The following is a 22873-nucleotide window of genomic DNA, read 5'->3' on the forward strand; positions in this document are numbered from 1 at the left end:
TTCATGAATGCCGATCGGCGCCGCCTTCATGGGCGGGCACAAGTGCCGCACGCTGGATCTCAGGGGAAATCAAATGAATTTTTTTTTCTTGTTTTCCCGTGCGGAAAACCTGGTGCGTCTTATAGTCCGGAGCGTCTAATGGTCCGAAAAATACGGTATGTTGGATTGACAGGGAAAAAAAAATATATAAATACATTCCATAGTAATGGCATGTAGATGCTAAACTGATATGTATCATGGTCTTAAAAAGGCAAAATATGGCTGTATATTGTCAACGTCACTCAATGGAAACAATTATTACCAGTAGTGTCCATCATTGCTATAAAGGACTGATTATATGTATGCACTGTAGGTACTAACACCCTTTGTTCTTTATTGCAATTTAGCTTGTCCTTCCCCTACCTATGCCTTCATCACATTCTTTAACCATTTTCATGACAGGTCAATTCAACCTAGCTGCCAAGGCAGACTTTGGTCTGACATAAACATGCATGTTTTTTTAGCAACCAGGCATACATGTTTATGCACTGGACAAAAACCAATAGTGTCAGGATCATTGAAGAAAAGGACAACAGCGATAATTAAAAAACAAATAAATAAAGTTGCAATCCCCATGAATAGGACAGGTATAGGGCATTATTGAATTATTTACCGAATAAATATGAACCCAGCTTAACTTTTGGGTGCATTTTTTCTGTTTTATAACACTAAAGTTTTTTAAGTGAATCCCTAAATTTCTGTTCCTTTACTTACCAGGAGAAATCACCTCTTTGCAGGTGGTTGAGAACCTTTCACGGCCAACACTAAAAGCAATCACTGTCTGGAGGTATTTGCAGTCATGGCTAATGGTGGCAATGAAATGCCGAGTTATATATTCATACAGCCGCCAAGCCTCACCACCTTAGAGGGAACAAGAACGTATCATTAGGCTAGGCAGCAATGTGGTTATGAAAACTTTTGATTATTTAGGCTTTAATGAACCACCAGTAAACTGCACGCACAGTTTAAGGCACCCACATCCATACCTTTCACTCTTTAGTTTATGAGGTTGCATAAGAACTATACCGAACATTTTAATTCAAGCAATATCACAGGCAGATATATGATCACTAAACAAAACTGAAAAGTTTTTCTTTAAAAAGCTAAATATATTTTTACCTTCATTTAGAATACCTGTCACTACATGTGCATTTATGTTAGGTTTGATGTAATTCTCTGCACAACAGGTCTGGATTAGGGAGGGGAGTTGCCTGAAAAAATCAAGCTTCCAATTTGCACATTGGTGTAAGACTTTTACTGGAAACAGAGCACATTGATGATTTTACCAACATGATGATGCTTCTTTAAAATTTTACAGGAAGAAACATTTATTGTTTTCCAGCACCCAAGAAAATCTAGAGTGCCCATCTCTTACTATCTTGATGTGATCACTTGCGCTCATCTTGGGTGAAAATATGACATGTATACAGCGACCCCCCAATATCGTTCATTGATCTGTCTTGGTGGATCAATGAAAAACTGGAGAATAGCATAGCGGGGTGTCGCTAGCTTGTCTATTTCCCTCTCAATAGAACAGAACAAGTGCTGTGTGTACAGCTCTTGTTCATTCATCTGACACTGAAAATGATCACTAAACAAAATTTCCAGCAACAATTATCCTGTATGTGTACATAGCCTTAGATTCTGACATTTCAAGGCACATACAAGGCACTTTATCGGGTAAAATTTCTAACTGATAAAGAACTATGTTTGTTGCTCAAAATGTCGCAATATTTGATGTAGGATAGTTATTGTAATTAATTAATTTTTTAGTAATTGTAATTGGGGTGTCGTGTTATCATAAAGGTGCAGTGGGCTTCAATGTTTGTAATTACATAGATCATATGACCAGGCTCCCCTACTCCCACAATTTTCCCCATTCATAAAAAAAACAGTGCTGTGTAATATGATGGCACTATATAAATCCTGTTTATTAATAATAGTAATAAAAAAACAAAAAAAAAATACTAAAACAAAAAAACCACTAGGCATATTTGTATGGCACAACCCTGTGATGTATAAGTATACCAGAGAAAATCCACATTGATATGCCATTTCAGCTACCAGGAAAGCTTTAAGGGGACTTTGTAACATACCAAGTTCTGCCTCTGTTGCTGAACGCATGGGTGTAATTGGCGGGTGATCTCCAGCATCATTTCCTTTCCTTGGACGATTTATACCTTCAGCTAGCAAAGTTTTAACCTGGAATATCAAGAGAATGCACTGTTATATATCGTACAATCACAAGATACATCCCAAATTTAATCCTTTGGGAGAACTTTACAAAGGCCTGGGATATATGCAGAACAAGGACAGATATTAGAAGGGTTTTTTACATGTTCAGTGATAAAAAGACAATCAATGCTATGCTTCCATAGGGATAACTTTAGAATAAACTTTTACAATAATGGGATTTTCCTAAATTGGTGTCAAAACATAAATATTATTTTACTGTTTAGGTATATTACACAGTAAAAAAAAACAATAGTATTGAGTATAAAACTACAGACTACTCACCGAATCACCCCAAAAAGGATTGTTGGACTGCTGTTTCAGGGTTCCTTTCAAATCAAAGTTTTCTGGGTAATGAGTGGTTTCTGTTCGGGGATAGCTGATATAACCCTGTGTGTACAAACGTTCTGCAATCTGCATAGTATGCTGTGGGCCCATTCCTACAAAAGAATGAAAATATTAAATGTACCGCTGATTCCAAAGTCTGGTCAGACAACCAATCTGACTTTACACCTCACTTTTCTAGTGAAAGTTTAAATGCCATTTACTCAGGTTTTTTACCCAAGAGTCAGCTTGTATATTAATTTCTGTTAGTACTGGCTAAGGGTAATAAAACATTAGATTGGCTAGTTTAGTTCTCTCTTCTCCCCGGTGCATGACATTTGATTTTTATAAGAAATAATGTTTGTAAGGTTAAAGTCAAAAAGTAGACCAAAGACAAATTTTTTTTTAACATACCCAATGCAGAACTTGCCACACGCAACATTTCCACAGTGTTTAATGCCTGTGGCCTCTGCTTGGCCTTCTCTTTCTTACTGACAGATTCCACCTGCAGGCAAAATACTCATTGTGAAAACACTTCAGCACACACACAAAATGTTTCAGCAACTGGGTGAGCCTGAATTTTCAAAACAACACTGCAATGATATTGCAGTAGTAAATGCTAAACATATAATATGGATTTTAAAGATTAAAAACAAGGATTTTAAAGAAAATGTTCAGTTCATTTAATAATCAAATTGACAACGCGCAACCAAATGTTTTCCCCTTTGTACTGCTGATACTGTGCTGATGTCAGCAGATTCACCTAACAGAATGAAATCTGTTTTGTGCTGCTCTCTGAATTTTAAAGTAGATGCAAGTGCTGCAACACAAGCCCCACAACAGTAGATATTTTATTTTAGAAAGTCAATCATTTTAAAAAATTTTTCAATAGACATTTGATAAAAAAAAAATCAAATTCTCCTATAGAAATGCAGATTGCATAAATGTAGCGCACTGTGTAATGTGAAAACCACCACAATGACGAGGTCCTGCACCTGACCACTGCAGTACCAGCTAACTGAAAGCCTTTCTTTGCAACCTGTATGTGCATTTATCAGTGAGAGTCAACTCAAGTCATTGTAGTTTATTCATACAACTTTGTCAACAAAAAAGTATTTGTTAGACATGACATGAATTTAACATTCGATCATTTCTAAATGAACAGAAATACACATTCAAGTATGTCCGATGCTGAAAACCTAACTTTAATTATAATTAAATGATTCTTATCACTTGTTTGTTAAATGACTGTCCTATGCAACTATCCCAAATTTGTTTCAATCAGGAATCGAGGACAGGCAACCTAGCAGGAGAAGAGAGCAGGTAGCACAACACTGCTCCAAGGTTTCAAGGCAAATATTACATTAAATAAATATTCGGTAACTTGAAAAGTAACAGTGTAACATTTAAAGAAACCGAACCATTGCAAAATCATGAAATGTAGGGGACTTAACATTCTGACCTGAACTGCTACTTGCACTATATTTTAGGTATTGCCAGGTACTTTGACCAATAGTGAGGTTTCAGCAGCAGGAGGGGTTGGTAGAGCTCCTAATCCAGAAGGCTGGATGATCTTTAAAAGTCACAACAGTATGGAACTTGCAGACAACATAAGGGTTCCTACTATGTGAACCAGAAGCAGTTCAGATGTTTATTGTGACTTTAGGTGCATTTTAAACTCGTATAAAAAGTTACCTTTGCTTCCCTACTTGTCTTTGTAATATTGAGGAACATCTGAGCAATTTCTCTATCAAAGACCCGCACTCGATCCCAGTCCAAGGTAAGAGGATGTTCTTGGCCACGGCTCACCTAAACAAAAGGGCAAGCTGTAAGGGGATTGAGCAAATCACAGATGTATAGGCTTTTGTTCAATTTTACTATTTTATTATTGCAACAGGAGTGTATTTAGTAAATACTTTTTCTTTTATGAATGACTGCAGGAAAAAAGCAATACTTTTTACACTCTCCACCGCTTTTGCTGAGAATTTTACTGCTATGCTGTGAAAAGCCTAGATCACCTGATATAATCTGATCCACGGCTGTTCAGTCTGTTACAGCTGAAGGGTAACAGCTCCCACATATGCTAGTTTATATGGAACCACAACCATTCTCACCTAAACACGGACCATTAAAAAAAGTAAACAGGCATCCACATTGCTGTGGAGAGACCACATGCACAGCTCTAAAAATATGATGGTCCGTTACAACGAGACCACTGTGTGGGGTACATTTCTATTACAAAAAACACAGTGTCGGAAGATTCTACGAGCACTTTTTCCAGAGTAATGAAATGCAGCTTTATCCCATCCTAAAAAGTAAAACATGTCCCCATGTCCTTCCCCCCCCCCCCCCCCCCCTCCAAACACCTTTGAACAGTCTCAAAGGAAGCCTTACCACTGACCATCAAGCTCAGTCTTGCCAAGAGACTTACAGGACTGCATATATCTAAAATTGTGAGTACATATTTGATTTTATGTTTATATTACATTTGGGGATTTTTTTTTTTTTGCACTAAACTGGTGAACTATTGCTTTCTCTTCAATGATACCTTCATACATAAACCATATAATTTATTACACACCTTGACTTGAAGTACCCAGTAAGTCTCGGGTTTAAATGACTGAATCTTGTCGTGTCTCTCCACACAAAATCCCAATGTGGGGGTCTGGCAAGGACCAAATGATATTAAAGAGCTATCCAGGTTACCATATTTTCCTTGAAAATATTTTGTCTGGAACCTGTAACAAAAAAAAATCAGTGTGACATTCTAGGTTTTCTCCTCTCATTTGCAAGATGTAGATTAGCTGTAGATGTGCCGATGTCTCCCTGATAATAGCAGTGAGCCATCTTCCTGTGACTTACCATCATCTATATTATAACTGAGCTGACAGTAAAAAGTAACACATGTGCTGACAAGCTTCCCTTTCCTCTTCATGGAGAACAGTAAATTATTGGTTCGGCCATGACAAGCTTTTCAGAATTTGACATTTTGGCTCCATACTGTTGCCTTCGAGAGCCTGATCTTTACCTGAGAACCATATTGGGCTGTCATGTCTGACTGAGGGCAGGATTAGCTGTTTATGGTCACCTATACTTTGTGTTCTCCCCAGCCCCTTTTAGCTAGGTGCACCACCCCTCACTTTTCAGTGTGAACCCAGCTGTTTCCAAGAGTTGGGTCACCCACCCACATCTTCTTATCACCCAACTTAAAAATGTTCTGGGGAATACACTGTATACTAAATTGTATAATTCCTGACTAGAAAAAAATACTCTGGTAGTACATTGTGTTAAAAATGATGTGTATTTGTGTCAGGGATAAATACAATTTTACTGTCGGCTGCCATTTTTACAAGAAACAAATACATAGAAACACAAGGTATAAGAATAGAAACCAAAAAAATAGAAAAGCATGTGGGGAGGTAAAGTCGAATCTTTTACCTGGTGAACGCGCAGCCAATTCTTAGGTCAAGCTCCTGTCTGGCATCTACTGAAAGAGCTTCATTCTTATTGGGCTCCCCCAGTCTGTTCATGGCATTCATGATATCTGTATCTGTGATGGAGCTAAACTTGGCACGGAAAATTGTTCGCTCCCCACCGTGTACTCTGTTCATTACTGGCAACACAGCATCCAAGACCTGAGAAAAATGGCAGCAACCCATATGATGGAATGTACATGGTTTATAAAAATTACATGATAGCAGTTTTTGTTTTTATTTTTACAGCTGACTTATAGCATTAAGCCCAAGTGTGTAAATGTTCAGCTTCTGGGCTTGCCTACCCAAGCTCCATAGCAGCACTTGTAGCAGATCAATGATTCTGCATTATATTTACATTTAAGGTAAAGAAATGTCACCGATGATGTTAAGACACTGACTAAGTTTAAGGCCTCAATGAAGGAAAAAAAAAAAGAAACAGAGTGCAAAACAATGACATTTAATGATCTGAAATAGCATTTGTCCTTACTATGTTATGTACTGTGAACTAAAAATGCAAAAAAGGTACTGCTGTGCTAATTTACATCCTTGCCAATTTAACTTGATCTTATCTGATTGTTAAAAAAATTATTTTTATTTAAAAACATCGCAGTTCAACACTGAAAGGGGAATAAAGCTGTCACAATACAGTTTAGAATTAAAACACATTTGCAAGACATAACCATGAACTGAAAGAGGTCATTGCTAAATATTTATCCAATATGCGTATCCTACATGATAACCAAAGATGTGGGGATAGGTAAAGAATTGTCAGATTTTTACCTCAAAACAGATATTTTCTCCTTCTTTGTCACAATCCAGCCACAACACTATATAGTCACCACCACGTCCTTCAGCCTGGGAGAGTGGAAAAGACACAAATTATTACCCTAAAAATTACAATGATCTTTATTACAGCCTGTAAGAAAAAAATACCTGTAAATTGTTTAAATCCTTTATACATTAGACTAGCCACTTGTAAATACTCCTTTTTGCTGCCAGTTGGTAAAATTGAACTTTAAAATGGATAATCCCTATTTATGTTTATAGAAAATAAATACCAAACTTGAGCAGTCTTATGAAAGGTTTAATATATTATAATTTATTATATTAAAGTAGGAGCCATCATATATACATGTTGGACCAGAGGTGGCAAACTCTGGCCCAGGGGCCAAAACTGGCCCTCAACGTCCCTTTTTTTGGCCCCCAAAGGAATCCTAAATATGAACTGCAGCTGGCCCGCCACTGCATTAAAATAGCTCCGCTACTACAATTCCTGGCATCACTCGCCTCTATGTACCAGCAGGCTCTCTGCCTATGCATAACCCCGCATTGGACTGTTTTATAGAAGCAAATAATGCCAGGAATTTTAGTAGCAGCGCTATTTCAATGAAAAGGGAGTTTCAGCGGCGGGACACTCATAAGATTTAGCTCCGCATTGGCCGCGTCTGGGGTTTCCAGCACTCCCCCCTCAGCTGTACTTTTACTTGCTACTCCAAGGCATGGACTTGAATGGTTGGATTTTCATGAAAGAATATTGTTATTATTATTGATAGCCTGTGCAAAAAAGTTACCATTGAAATTTAACTCAGAAGGCTACAAATAAAGAAAGAGGCAAAAGATTTTTTTCCTAAATAAAATTAAAAAAAATGTTATGCCTCTTTTTCTAATATAAGCTTGTTGCAGACTGAATGTGAAGCAAAACCTCTTTGTTTCCATATGAAAAGGGTTTGTATCTAATGGGAATTTTTCAATAAATTTTAAGGTTGGCCTGCGACTTTGTCTAAGTTTTTATTTTGCCCTCTGTGTATTTGAGTTTGACACCCCTGTGTTAGACGAAACCATTGTTTAGTTGCATTCCACTACAGCACATTGAGGATCCCCTATCCTGGTATATGAGGAGTGTTAAACAAATGTATTATAAAAACATTTGTTATAAAGCATTTGGTGAAAGCATACATAGTTCTCAGAACTTCATGAACAGTAATGTTGTACAGGTGTTGCCCTAGATGGCTATGATTGGAGTGAACTCCCAGAGGACAGCGTTAAAAGGTACTGAGGCTCATATTTTAGGAGTTAGCAGTTAGACTGAGATAAAAGAATAAAGGTAAGCTGTAAGCATTCATTTCAAGTGTCTATGTTTCAATGTTATCTAAAGGGGAACTTATTATGAGCTAACAGGTTAAGTTTTAGGGCTCATGAAAGAGTTTGGGTGTTGGCAAAAGTTCGGAAATTTGGGGATTCACATAAAAAAAACCTTCAGGGGGATCTTGAAGCATTCCGGGGAGCATACTTGAGGTGCAAACAACAGTTAGCTTATGGGCACCACTGGTGTGACCTCATTCTGGTTTAGAGTTCAATAATCTTTTAGCAGCATTGTATTCTAGGAAAAGCAGAAAATGTCAGAAAGAATGCAATAAGTACAGTCTTTGGATCATAGTAAATGTAATGTCTGTGAATATTATGCCAAAACCTGTAAGCATAATGCCAAATAGAAAGCTACAGCTGCAATAACTGTTTTATTAAGAGATTTAGGAAGCAGTACCAAATATTCCCCCTGCAATAAATGAGCATCGGTCTCCAACCTGTAAGAACTTCACCATGCTGAGTTTCGGGTTGGCCTCCTTCTTTTCTGTGGGCGCTTTACTGAACAGCTCCGCTGGGTCTACTTTATCCCAGTTGTTATACTTCCCTAAAAGATGGCATTTAAAATACAATTATTAAAATGACATGTAAAAGTTAGACTAGAAGAGACTTTGACAACTTTCTGATAAAAGTACTAACCCTTTTGGAATGTTAGTGTAACACCCTTTATCTGTATTTATAACCAAGTGTCAGTAAATGTACCGTAGGTGTACTGCTGAGCGCTACAAGCCACCTATTGCTAATATATTGAAGATCTACTACAGAGATTAGCCACAAGAGGTCCTCAGTAATTCTACTTTGATCTAACATAAATATAGTGTAACTTCTTTTTAGGTACTTATTGTTAAGAGAAAAACTTTTTTGTATGATCCAAATGTTTATAAAAGATATGTAAGCATTCCATATTCCCTACCTCAAAATATGTGAAAGTATCTGCATGTGACTGGATATTTAGGACTAACAAAATTTGTTTTTCTCCGATTGGATCGTTAAAGTGAATAGTGACACAAATAATAAGTGAATATTCTTAACTCGTTTAAAAAATCTTCAATGTATTGCCCATCTGGCGATCTTGCAATCATAAAATCAGTTACTGGGAGCGTAGCTGCAATCCTAAGCAAAGGATGAATAACTCTAGTACGCATAACATGGGAAAAGGGATGAAAATCTACTATGGCTATTTAACACCAACTACTGTTTTACCTTATGTTAGGCTACTAAGTGATTCTCTCCCTGGTATTTCTGATATTGCAATAAATTTAAATAACTCGGAATCATAGACTATAAGTATTGAATGTACGATCCACTTAATGCATTTACATTCTGAGTGCTTTTACCATAATATTTAATAGGAATATCGGTAGTAACACATAAAAGTACTTTTAAGTTAAATACCATGGTGAAAATACATGTAAAAATGCCTTGGTCAATTTCTGATCAACATTCTGCCGAAATATCAATTATAAATACCAGAAATTACCTGAATTTTAATCACTTTTTGTCTAATTACTTGAAAATATTTTATAGTGTATTTTTAGCTTTAAGTATTTTATAGTATTAGGCATATAGGTATTTATGTATTATTAAAAAAAAAAAAGGATATCAAATAAAAAGTTTGCTTAATCTATATAGTGTCTAATAAAAGCAATGGGGCTGATTTATTAAAGCTCTCCAAGGCTGGAGAAGATACACTTTCATCAGTAAAGCTGGGTGATCCAGCAAACTGTAAAGCATCAGGTCCAAGATTCTTCAGTGATTAGCTATTTGCTAGCAAACATTTTAAATCCTAGACCAGATCAATTCCAGGTTTGCTGGATCACCCAGTTTCACTGATGAAAGTGTATCCCCTCCAGCCTTGAAGAGGTTTAATACATCAGATCCAAAATGTTGAAGAATTTGAGACCATGGAATAATAAAACAGGTAGCATATTAGCAACAAAACCAAATTAGCACTGCAGAATAACAGACATTACAACCCATGCTTGTTGAAATCACTAAGTCTAAAAGGTCTGGTTTTGGAATGCTGGTAAAAAAAAAAACAACGTCCAATCTGTGACATTTTAGCATTTAACACACACAAGTATACATTGCTTGCCATGCTGGAGGAACTAGTCCTTTAGCAGCAAAAGTGAAGTTTATTGCCCATGACTACCAAAGATAAACTAGTATTCTGTGCCAGCAGAGGGTGCTGCCATACATTATATTCTATACCTCACAGATTGTGACTTGCTCCTCCACAGACATGCAACACGTGGCTGAGAAACTGCCCCTTCCTTTTTTTTTTTTTTTTTTTTTTTATTAAGACCTCATGTAGGGCCCTGCTCCATGCTGAGCTACCTCATTAAACCTCTTCCTGCGTTTCCTGCACTTAGACTACCAAGAGGTGTATGAGAAGCCAGTCAGTGAAGTAATTGTCTTGAAAATGTTTTCTAAATCGGACACATCGCTCAAATAGAGAGACACTGAGCTGCATGTAAACCGAGAACTTTACTGGCAAAAAGACTTGTCTCACAGAGAGTGAGTTTTTTCTACACAACACTAATAGTAAATAATATTTTTTTGTATTATCATTATTCTGATTTATTTAAAACCTTCAACATAGTATGCAATGCTGTAAATAAAAGGATACAAATTTTTAACTCCATATTTGTGAAGTTTGGTTGAAAAGTAAAAGCTATCAGCTGCTACCAAACAAGCTGGATTTAAAACACTGTACTACATATGGCTTTATGGAAAAGTAGTTTATCACAATCTAAAAATTACCTATAAAATCCAAGCTCATTACATGACCACAGACAGATGTCATTTTGAAACGCACAGTCTGTCCCAAGAATGAACCCGTGTACTCGTGTACAGAGCAGGCGCCATTAAATCCTTTCCGTGTGCTGGCAGACCCTACAGAAGAAAACTATAGTGAGAACAGTGCATGTGTAATAAGTGCTGAAATAAACCCAAATTACACAACTTCAAACAGTTGTAAATGTAAAAAGTAGTGACACAGAGGGTTACAGTTAACAAATTCACATTTACAGTTTGCATCATATTTTTAAATCAAAAGTAAGATATAATTGGGAAATACTGCACACTTAAGGTTATTATATATGCATGTAACACAGCAAAATAAGGTATACATGAACATATGGGCTGTAATTATATATGTACAAGTGGGTTAAGTATTAGATTGTTGCATATACAACTTCCTGACTGAGTTTTGTGAATCTGACCTCATATTACATTTATCATAACAGCTCTGTTTGGATTATTACAATAGACTGCAATTTTATATTGTAAAATACCCACAAAGATCCTGGTATAATGGTACTCGTAGGCCTTGTGTCACTCTCTGTAATGTTTTTTTTATTATTTAACTAATCACAAGGGGTACTTTGTGCCCTACTGATTTATGAAGTGTGTATTTTATCAATAGGTCAATATTTTTAAATGTCTTTATGTTTTCTGAATGCCTTGTGTTAACTCTAAAACAAACGCAGATGCTGATTGGTAGGTTTAATGTTTCATCAATATAAACCAAAATGCAGTGCTTGTATACAATTTAGAACAGACACAACAACTGTCTTTAAGCCAGCACTACAAATAACACTATGCTTGACTACAACTAAATCTGTATACAGCATGAGGACATTGGTGTCCAAAAATAAATCACATTTAAATCACATTTTAATTGTTGATAAAATAAAGTTTTTCAGTGAACCCATTCCTGATGTGTTGAGTTTCTTGAATTCACACTATTTACATAATGCTGATTTAGCAATGTTGTATTATAGTCTATTACTTTTATGAAGCAGGAACATGTAAAGCCCAGCTATTTCTTCTAGGACAGTCAGAACCAGTGATTTAACTTTAGAATGCAATGTCAAATTTCCAGGTAGCCAAAGTGCATATGTTTTCAATAACACAATCATTGGTATGTAGTTTTTGGAATGGGCGATGTAGACACCACTAAAATGTGCTCATCCTGACATCTGGCGTCAGGTCCAGCCATGAAGTATCACTTGTGGCTCAAACCCAAGATATTGGAGAAGAGACAAGTATGGCAAAATAGACCAAGCATTTTTTTATTTCACAGACTTTATTCTTTCCATAAAACCCAAGCACTGAGGGCTTTCTGAATAAGATATACTCACCTTTAGAAAGGATTTTGGCAATAGACTGAGCCAGTGAAGGCTTTTCCGCTACCATGAGCACTGTCTTCATTCTCAGGCTCAGGTAAAGTGGCTTTACCACTCCTTACTTATATTCACCTGTTTTTGTAAAACAAAAAACATTATAAGCAGCAGAAGAAAACCACATGAACCACATTAAAAATGATTCTGTCTTGACACTTTATGACAGATTTTTACTTTTTCAATGTGTTCAGACAATTGTAAAGGAGGAAATCAGAGTGTGTAGGTGTGTGAGGGGTAGGGGGTCTGAAAAATGAAATTAGGTAGAGTTGTTGTTATGAAAAGCACAGTAATGTGTATATTACAACTGTATATTGAAACCTTTCTCAAATCAGTCAGCACCCCAACCCTGTTACAAGACCTGGGTTTGGGAGCTAAAACTTGCACTGTGGAAGGCAGGGGCCCAGTTACCAGTTACCCAAAGACTGGGGTAACAGGGGAGTTTAGAGAAGGTAATATGTCCTTGTAGGACCTTTTATTATGTTAATGTATCTAGGCAAACCTTTACCAACCTTTATCTTTAACAGGCAAAGTAAAGGTTTGAAATAAATAGAGAAGCTGTCCAGAACTTTATTAGGGAAAAGATTTCTGGATCAGGGAGGAAGGTAAGTGTTATATTTGCTGGGTTGCACTAAGGTGCATAGTCTAATTTTTTTAAAGGACAATTTTGCTAAAGGGGACATCCCTGCATAGGAATGGAGGCTGCCATGGTTAACGTCTGACACACATGGTGGTTTTCTGCCTGTAATACTGTTCCTCTGACTTTCTGAGCACACTGTATGCCAAGCAACCACTGTTTTTAAAAGGAGGTCAGGAATTCCTTATATTTCCCTCAAAAAGGTGCCTTTTGAGTTGGCTGAAAATGATCAGATCCAATAAAATAGGAAAACCAGTCTTTGCTGCAATATTTACCTTTAATCCAAAGGTTTTCCCCCAATTTTTTTTCTGTTAGATGTGCATTAAAATTTAGCATCATTCCACACTCCACCACTTACTCTTAAAAATATTGTTCTGGAACCACCCTACTTTGTGATTTGACATGAAAGAAAAAGCAAGAAAGTAATACGCTCATCTCTCTTTTATTTTTTATGTTTTATCCACCTGCATTATATTCTACTACCCCACCTAAAAAATCCTACAGACCCACTGGTCCCCAACCTTTATTTACATGGGTCATTAGTAATCCATGGTCACTTTTACCACACATAGAATAAAAAGAAGTAGGAACCAAATCCTGATCTGGATCAGTTTTAGTCTCTTTTTTATTTTCTCCCCTATTTTTGGGAATACGTCATATCCAAGTGAGATTTCCAGTAGATTTTTGCACATTGGGGCTGATTTATTAAAATTCTCTGAAGTTGGAGAGGATATACTTTTTCAGTGAAACTGAATGAATCTGGTCCAGGATCGAAAATCTTTGCTAACAAATAGCAAATGACTTTTAGGAAATCCATTCCAGGTTTGCTGGATCACCCAGCTTCACTGATGAAAGTGTATTCTTTCCAGCCATGGAGAGCTTTAATAAATCAGGCCTATGTGTCTGAACCACAGAAATCTGACAGCTGCAGTCATAAAATGACCTGAAGCTGCCAGTAAACCAGACTCACAGTCAGTATGACTTCCAACAGGTGAATTAGTCATTGCAGCTGCCAGTAAAGTGAGCTAAAAGTGATTGTCCCTATAGTCTTATATCATCAGGAAAGTGTATCAGTGATTGAAGTGATCAGCAGGGCAATCAATATTGTATCATTATGGCATTCATTACTGGTAAAGGCCACCTGTCATTATGGCATCATTTAGACACCTCAATTCATGCATAAATAGGCTTACAGGATAATCAATGTAAAATCAGAAGTTGGTTTCCTTGATTATCTCATACAACAAACAAAAGAGACACATAATTATTATTATTATTATTATACAGTATTTATATAGCGCCATCATATTACGCAGCGCTGTACATAGTCCATAGTTGTGTCACTAACTGTCCCTCAAAGGAGCTCACAATCTAATGTCCCTACCATAGTCATATGTGATTAATGTAGTCTAAGGTCAATTGTTAGGGAGAAGCCAATTAACCTAACTGCATGTTTTTGGGATGTGGGAGGAAACCGGAGTACCCGGAGGAAACCCACGCAGACACGGGGAGAACCTGCAAACTCCATGCAGATAATGTCCTGGCTGGGGATCGAACCTGGGACCTAGCGCTGCAAAGGCCGGAGTGCTAACCCCTGGCATCCTTTTGAACATACCCTCATTTTTTTAATGTATGAGCTGAAGTATTAGTAAGCACAATATTCTGGGTCCATATAGTGACTCTCCCTTTTTTTTTTGTTTGGTCACCTTGAAAAAGGGATCGCTATGTGTCCTGAAACATCAATGCTAAACTCAAGTCAGGCTACAAACACATGCTACAATTGTCGTTAGACATACTATCGTGATCACTTAGGTTTGCATGTGTACAGCCAACATCATTTAACAAATGCCTGAGGACAACAGCTATCATTCCCTTTGAGGGGCGGATGAAGCTGGGTATCCTCCTGCTCTTCCTCCCTTCTGCATAAAACTGGACATTGTTGTGTTCAGCACTGTTTTGTTCTAATACTTATCTTTATACCTGACTTGCGGTGCCCCAGCTACCATACACCTGTTTTACCCTCTTTTGACCCAGAGGCTTTAAATTGATCACAAAAGCTTAGAGTCCATTTACACAACTGTGCAGTGTAACTAGTGTGTTACCAGGATGAAGTGTAATCCATTTATACATTGCAGTCTGCTGCATTGCCAAACGTACAGAATGTGTGATATATGGTCTGTTGTGGTGTGTTGTGGTGTGTTGTGCTGGTGTAATACAACAAACTCATCCAGACTTATCAGACAACATTGGCACTTAGCACATTGGCTGATACTGCAGGGGACTGTCTCCCATTCTTGTTATGTGACAGCACTGGCACTGTGCTGAGACTACAGGTAATTGTCTACTATTTTTGTTATGTGACAGCACTGGCACTATGCTGAGACTACAGGGGACTGTCTCTCATTATTGTTATGTGACTGCGCTGGTACTGTTTTGAGACTAGAGGGGACCGTCTACTATTTATGTTATGTGACAGCGCTGGCACTGTGCTGAGACTACGGGGGACTGTCCCTCATTCTTGTTATGTGACAGCACTGGCACTGTGCTGAGACTAGAGGGGACCGTCTACTATTTTTGTTATGTGACAGCGCTGGTACTGTTCTGAGACTAGAGGCGACCGTCTACTATTTATGTTATGTGACAGCGCTGGCACTGTGCTTAGACTACAAGGGACTCTCTCCCATTCTTAATATGTGACAGCGCTGGCACTGTGCTGAGACTGCGGGGGACTGTCATTTCCATTTTCACGGGACCCAGAGTTGTCACAACGGGGGGGGGCTGAATTCTCTATAAACTGTAAACACAGAGTGAAGGGAGAGTGGTGATGATGATGATGATGTAAAGAGACCCTGTCACCATATCCAACCCTAACAAGTGAACACACTAATGTCCCCTGCAGCTGTAACCTTCCACAACCCAGCCTTTATGTTATCACAGTATATTTAAAGCAAAAAAAAGAAAAAGAAAAAGAAAAGAAAACAGTGAGCTTTCTATGCAATGTCACATGGGATCAGCTTGTGTCCAGGGTAGAACATGGTGACAGGGACTCTTTATAAGTATCATACATATTATATCCCAGGAGGAGTAATGGCTGCTAGGTGCTCCATATTTATACACGGTGCTCGCTGTTATGAGAGGAGTTCTGTAAGCTGCCCCCAGCGAATAATAAAATATTTCCTTCCATATAAACACTGACAGGAGCACTCTTATTCCTCCATTCTCCCCGTGCACAATATTCCCCTGCACACACCCCGTACTCCGGATACACACAGCTCACACCCACCCGGTCCCGGGGATTACTGACCGCCTCACAGCACACAGCAGCCGGGGAATACTTTCCAGGGAACAGGGCGCCGCCATGCCCGGTGTACGTCACTTCCGAGGATGAACATCCGCTACTGCCACCGGGGACACCCCGTGCATGCTGAGGGCTGCTATGTGCCATGAGGAGAGCTTCATGTGCTGCCCCACACTGGCAGGGCAATAGCAGGGAAGTCAGTCCGCCCTCATAGCTGGGTTGTAAGACTGTCATAGACTCAGCATGTTTGTCTCTTCATAGCTAGTACTACACTAATACACTATATGATATATCTAATAATAGTAATTATATATATATATATACAATAATTATTAGAACAGTGGGGGTTAGCAGCCTTCATACATTGGGGTTGCAAGTGTTGCCTTGGGCATCACTACAGGGTCATTCCTAATAATAATTGAACAGAATACTACAGAATCCTAAGACCCATTATATGAGCCTGCTAGAGATCATTGATATTACAGTCCTTTTATTAACATTTCTGATCCTTAAAATGATTAGTTTTATATTTTACCTGGTGAGATCTAATATATAAAATAAAAAAGAAAGAACTCTATAGGATTTTTCACTATAGCAAGTGATGCTGTTCCTCTCCACATTTGTAGACATTGACTGCACATTAACCTCCTGAGCGTTACACTGAGGTCTAGATTTCTGTACCAAAAGTGATCCACTGTTTTTCATGAAATTTTTTTTTAAATTGTAGACCTGTAACTTACAGAAATATGTCCGAACAAGGGTTCTAGTAGATAATATGAATATGTTTGAAACACACAATCATGTAAAAAAAAAAATTACTTTTAATAAAATTAAAGGAAAAACACAAAAATCAGCAATGTAAACAAATCATAAATACTGAAAAAGCAGTAACTCTGTATATTGTAAAGTACTATATTATTCTAAAACACCTCCCTAGTGTGGCAATTTTTAAAACTTTGATTCTGTATTTATTGGAGTTTGTTTTGAATTATTTTGTATTTGATTGGATACGGGAGTTTGTATCCAATCCAATACAAAATAAGAATTTGAATTTCCAAGTTATTTACTTTTATTTTATTTTTTTTTATTTTTTGTATTGGATTGGATGCTGGAGTTTGTATCCAATCCAATACAAAATGACAGTTTGAATTTACCAGGTATATACTTTGTAATTATTTGAATTATTTTGTATTGGATTGGATACGCAAGTTTGTATCCAATCAAATACAAAATATAAATTTGAATTTCCAAGTTATTTACTTTTATTTTTTTTTATTTTTTTTGTATTGGATTGGATACGGGAGTTTGTATCCAATCCAATACAAAATGACAGTTTGAATTTACCAATTATATACTTTGTATTTATTTGAATCATTTTGTATTGGATTCAATACAGGAGTTTGTATTGAATCCAATACAAAATGAATGAATGAGTTTCAGTTTGAATTTCCCGCACACGCGCCGACGTCATCACGCACGCAGGGAGGAGCCGTCCGTTTTTTTTTTTCTCCGCCGGACGGCTTCTCCCTGCAGAGATCATCCGGCGCTGGAGCGAGGACGACGTGGGACGATGAGCGGGTCCAGGTAAGATGCCGGCCGGCATCTTGTGTTCCGCCGGCCGGCATCTTGTGTTCCACCAGCCGGCATCTTGTGATCCGCTGGCCCGGCGGATCACAGGATGCCGGCGGGCGGAACACAAGATGCCGGCCGGCTTCTTACCGGTCCCGCTGTCACCCGACGCAGGCACCCGACGCTGGAGAGATCGGCGGACGATGATCGATGGAGGACGACGCTGGATGAGCACAGGGGGACCAGGTAAGTATGGATGTACAAAATCTCGGGCTTAACCATCCTTGCAGTTTTTTTTTGCCCGAGCGAAGGTCGGGCTTAACTGCAAGGTGGTTAAGGCTGCCTTTCATGTTTATTTGTACTTTTCTATTGTGTATATCTTTGTAAGATTGAATTTTGCTGTAACTTGTTTTATTTTGTTTTCCATAAATCTTTAAAACGATTCAAGAAAAATAAAATTAAAAATAAATAAATAAAGATGGATAAAGTGGATAAACACAAAAAAATGAAGGAAGAAAAGAGCCAAGGTGGCATGGTTGGCATAGTGGCTAGCACTTTCACCTTTGCAGTGCCAATAGACCAAATCCTGGCCAGGAGACGATTTGTAAATGTTTCCCAGTGTTATTATTTTTATTATTATTATTATTATTATTAATAATAATCAGTATATAATAATAATCAACCAACATTATACACAGCTCTGTACATTAAATAGGGGTTGCAAATGACAAAGACAGTGACACAGGAGGAGGAGAGGACCCTGCCCCAAAGAGCTTACAATCTAGGAGTTTGGGGGTTGTCTACCCATTTATGTAAAGTGAAAATTCTGAGTTTAGGTACGCTTTAACAGTTAGAAATATGTCAGGGTGGGATTTGGAATTTGAGGGGTTAAAGATGACAAGTTCTGTTTTATCCAGGTTGAGTTTTTACAAATCTGTCAGCCATCCATGTTAACATGGGTTTCCTCCAGGCACTCCAGTGCCCCCCCCCCCCCCCTTTCAGATCTCAAAAAAAAGGCAGGTTAATTGGCCTCCCTGAACTAACCTTGGTGCATGTGAAAAACTGAAAACGCAGTATGAATTGCCAGGTGTAACATAAGGCGCATAAATAAGTGATTATTGTGGATCACTTGTAATAAGAAAAAAGAGCACCAAGCCTATAGTCTGTGACTGAACAAATGGCAACCCAACAATATACACATTCTCAATTATTTGAATAACCAAGTATAAAAACTTTTCAATGAATAAAAAACTCTTCTATAAACATAAATACAAAAGTAGAGATGACCCTGCAGGCTAAAGCTCCAGCTTAATAGTTTACACTATTCATAAAAAAACACTCTAAAACAAGGTTTTGCTGATCAGTTCCATGCATACTAATTTATTATGTCGTTTAGACACCTCTCTTACTAAGGATGTATCACTTCCAGGGAACACAACAGATTACTTAATTTTTTTATTTCTCTATACAGTATAGTGGATATAAAAAAATCGCCTCTTTCAGAATGTTTATAATTTATTGCTTTGAAGCCAGAAATGACGACACACATTTGTTTTTCCTTGTTCATTTACTTAAAGCAGAACTTTAAAAATAAAAAAAGTCTCTAGCCTTTACCAATGACAAGCCCTCAATCTGTCCACAAACTGAGCCCAGCAACTCCCGATCTGGCTTGGATTCCCTCTTCTTTCCCGCGCTTTCTGTAGCATCCAGGACCACCATCTTCTTTCTTCCGGGAAAGCCTCTCATGACACATGCCTGATCTTGGCCATGCGCAGAAGGAGCACCCCATAGCCTTCTGGGATAAGTGACGGACGTATCCAAGGAGGCTGCCAATTTCCCCTTCAGTCTTTACTGTCATGGTGGTCTTTAAATCAATACACAGATTGGGGTCTTACTAAATTAAGACATTATTTTTTGTTCTCCTACAGTCACTGCATGGTCAATTTTAGTGTATGCTTTGAATAATTTTCAGGTTGAAAGGTGATCCTTCTCCCCACTGACAACTCTGGCAGAAGACAGTAGGTTTCTCTCAAGAATTTGATGGTATGCTGCCACGTCCATTTTTTCTTCTATTCTGATCTGTGCCCCAGTTTCTGCTGCAGAGAAACACCCCCACAACAAGATGCTTCCATGCTTTATTTTATGTACAGTGTTCTTTTTATAGTGAGCTGTATTGGTTTTCCGACAGATGTAGAGTTTGGTGTTGAGTCTAAATAATTTATTTTGGATTCATCTAACCCTAAACAACTTTCACTTGGCACCAGAATCAACAAAGTATACTTTTAAAATTAATAAAATCTTCAAGGCACCCAATTTAAAGATTGAGGGCTTAATTTAATAAAGTTCTCCATGGCTGGTGAGGATACACTTTCTTCAGTGAAGCTGGGTGATCCACCAAACCTGGAATAGATATCTTCAAAGACATTTGCTACCATATTTTTTAAACCTTGGACCAGATGCTTTACAGGTTTGCTGGATCACCCAGCTTCACTGATGAAAGTGTATTCTCTCCAGCCTTGGAGAGCTTTAATACATCAGGCCCAACTTGGCCTTTCTTGAGTAGTACTTTTTTATTTTTTTTTTTTAACAGGATGCAATAGAAACCCTGTAGAAGGATATTGTTAGTCTTTAACCACTGCTCCATAAATTCCTGTAGATGCTTCAAAGTTGCCATAGGCTTCTTGGTAGTTTCTATGACCAGTTTCCATCCAGTTTGGAGGGAAGGCCTGATCCAGGGAAGGTCCTAATACTTCAAAAACATTCCACTACCACCCTAATTATAGACTTAACTATTCTTCTAGGATTGACAAAGCTTTTAGATTTTTTGGTATCCACCTCCTGATTTGTGCCTGATCACAACTTTATCCTAGAGATCTTTTGACATGGCCTCGCCACCCATTATGATTGTGTGCTTCTAGTTCCTCACTGGAATGCTTTAGGAATAGCGGTTTTTACTGAACAAAACAGAATGATTACAATTGTTCAAAGGCAGAATCCACTTATATAGCTTGATGCACAATAGAAAAGTTACTTACACCTGACCGAATTTACAAGTAATTTTAGGAGAAGGTTGATCCTTTATCCATCTTAATGTTTTTTTCTGTTGCTTTTATACATTTTACTTCAGGTTACAAGTTGCATTGCATAAATATAGCTGGAATTGGATTTGTGTGTGTGTGTCTTCATTTTAGGTTGCAGAGCCATGTAGTATAGCTTGTGTAAAGATAAACTGCTTTATATTATATGCTAAAATGTTTATTTCTCAATCACTTTCCACTAGGCGAATTTGCTATCATATGACATTTACAACATTCCTGCCAAGAACCTACTTTGTGGTAAAAGTTTCTATCACATCATCCTCTACTTAAGAAATGCAAGAGTTCTTAGACTACATTTCCCCTCACTCCTTTCTCCTAATGAAGCTCTATTTGCATAAAGGGGTGTGTAGGTCTTTTTTGCAAAGGGGCCAGGGGTTAGGAAAGACGTTTTTTGTTTACACTCCCATCCCAACATCATTAGGTAGCATATGTAGTCTAGCAGTATTCTTAGAAAGTAGAAAAAAAGGACACAAATGCTAAACTTGTAATTCTGCAATACATATTGATCTCTATTTTTTCCCTGAACCTATACTACTGGATTGCCAAGTAAAAAGAGAAACAAGACAGTTATAAGCTTATCTCTCTCTGTCACACTGCTTCCTCTTCCTATCAGCACATAAACTAATAAACCTCTTTGTACTGCTTCTCCCTCTCACATTCCAGCTCTGCTATACAAAGACTGGGGCAGGGACGGATTAACACAAAATGGTGCCCTGACCAAATATGAAATGGAGGTCACAAATTCACAGGATTGCAACTTCTACACCCCTGCCATTCTGTCACTTTGGCCCCGGAGAAGGTGGAGGATGTGGGAAAATGTCCAGTTTGCCCTGCCCTAAAACTAGTCCTGCAAAAGACTAATAAGAGATTAACTGTAGGTACTTACACTGCTATCATTAAAAATACATGTATTACAAAGATTAGAATTATTCAGAATAAATAGCAAGTATGTAGTTTAGTGATATTCACATGATGTATAGCAATGTGTAAAGCTGCAATAAAGAAAAGTCTTCAGCTTGGCTGTACTGCATGGTAGGGCTATGTAAATTTCAGTAAGGCTGGGTCTACACAGATGTTTTTAAAAACGTATGTAAATGTTCCTACTGCATTTATATTCAATTTTATGCACTTTTATTAGCCTTTTTTAAAGCTTGAATTTAAAACGCTGAAAAATGTATATGCTGCGTTTTCCCACATTTTTCTGCATTGTCCTGCCTATTTTAACGTGTTTTCAGTGTTTTTAACGCATTTACGTTTTAAGTGCTTATAAACGCGGGAAAACGCGTTATTAAAATCAATGGAAGCATTTACTTACGTTTTCCTACATTTTTGGGCGTTTTCCAGCATTAACCCCATGTTTTAAATTTTTAAATGTTGCAAGCAACGTTAAAGATAATGCTCATGAACGTGCCTCAAGGAAACGTCCTGATGTAGATTAGCCTATTGGAATGCATGGGAATTTATAAAATAGGCCCAGCCATATAGACTAAGCCTAAAGGAGAGGAGCATGTACAACTGTGCATAACCAAAGGTAAGGCTTGAGTTCAGCTTTAACTGTGTGCCTGAAGTCTGGATTTAACTATTTTTATTGTTTTAAATGTTTTATTTTATAACCAGTACACAGTAACACCTAATGCTAGTAGGTTTGTTTGTAAACCTGTGCTCACCCTGATTGCTTTCGTGTAATCATGACATGACCACCAGATCATGCTCTTTCCTGGTATTTAGTATAGGTCAGTGGCTGTCTTTGACAATGCAAACTTTACGACTGTCCTTTACAGCTCTGTGCTGCTACTTCAACAAAAGAATTTAGATTACCTACTATTAGCACAGGAAATCATGTCTGAGAATGTTAATCTACAGATTGCTGGCAT

At 37.8% G+C, this 22873-nt stretch overlaps 1 protein-coding gene across 2 annotated transcripts in view; it reads right to left on the bottom strand.

Moving 5' to 3' along the window:
* Positions 1-16421, bottom strand: part of TOP3B (DNA topoisomerase III beta) — a 30208-nt gene extending 13787 nt beyond the window's left edge. Inside the window, exons 1-12 of one of the 2 annotated variants that reach the window (XM_072415638.1) lie at positions 16339-16421; positions 12359-12475; positions 10977-11108; positions 8654-8760; positions 6852-6926; positions 6034-6230; positions 5177-5333; positions 4291-4404; positions 3010-3100; positions 2557-2711; positions 2136-2241; positions 754-900 (exon numbers count right to left, since the gene is read on the bottom strand). In XM_072415638.1, coding sequence (XP_072271739.1) covers positions 754-900; positions 2136-2241; positions 2557-2711; positions 3010-3100; positions 4291-4404; positions 5177-5333; positions 6034-6230; positions 6852-6926; positions 8654-8760; positions 10977-11108; positions 12359-12428 — 1351 coding nt within the window. In that variant the 5' untranslated portion in view covers positions 12429-12475; positions 16339-16421. Of the gene's footprint in view, positions 1-753; positions 901-2135; positions 2242-2556; positions 2712-3009; positions 3101-4290; positions 4405-5176; positions 5334-6033; positions 6231-6851; positions 6927-8653; positions 8761-10976; positions 11109-12358; positions 12476-16317 lie in introns of both variants that reach the window. The other variant, XM_072415637.1, reaches the window with a different exon arrangement.
* Positions 16422-22873: the final 6452 nt, after the last annotated feature.

The sequence above is a fragment of the Pyxicephalus adspersus genome, chromosome 6 (assembly GCF_032062135.1).
Source record: "Pyxicephalus adspersus chromosome 6, UCB_Pads_2.0, whole genome shotgun sequence".
Lineage (NCBI taxonomy): Eukaryota > Metazoa > Chordata > Amphibia > Anura > Pyxicephalidae > Pyxicephalus > Pyxicephalus adspersus.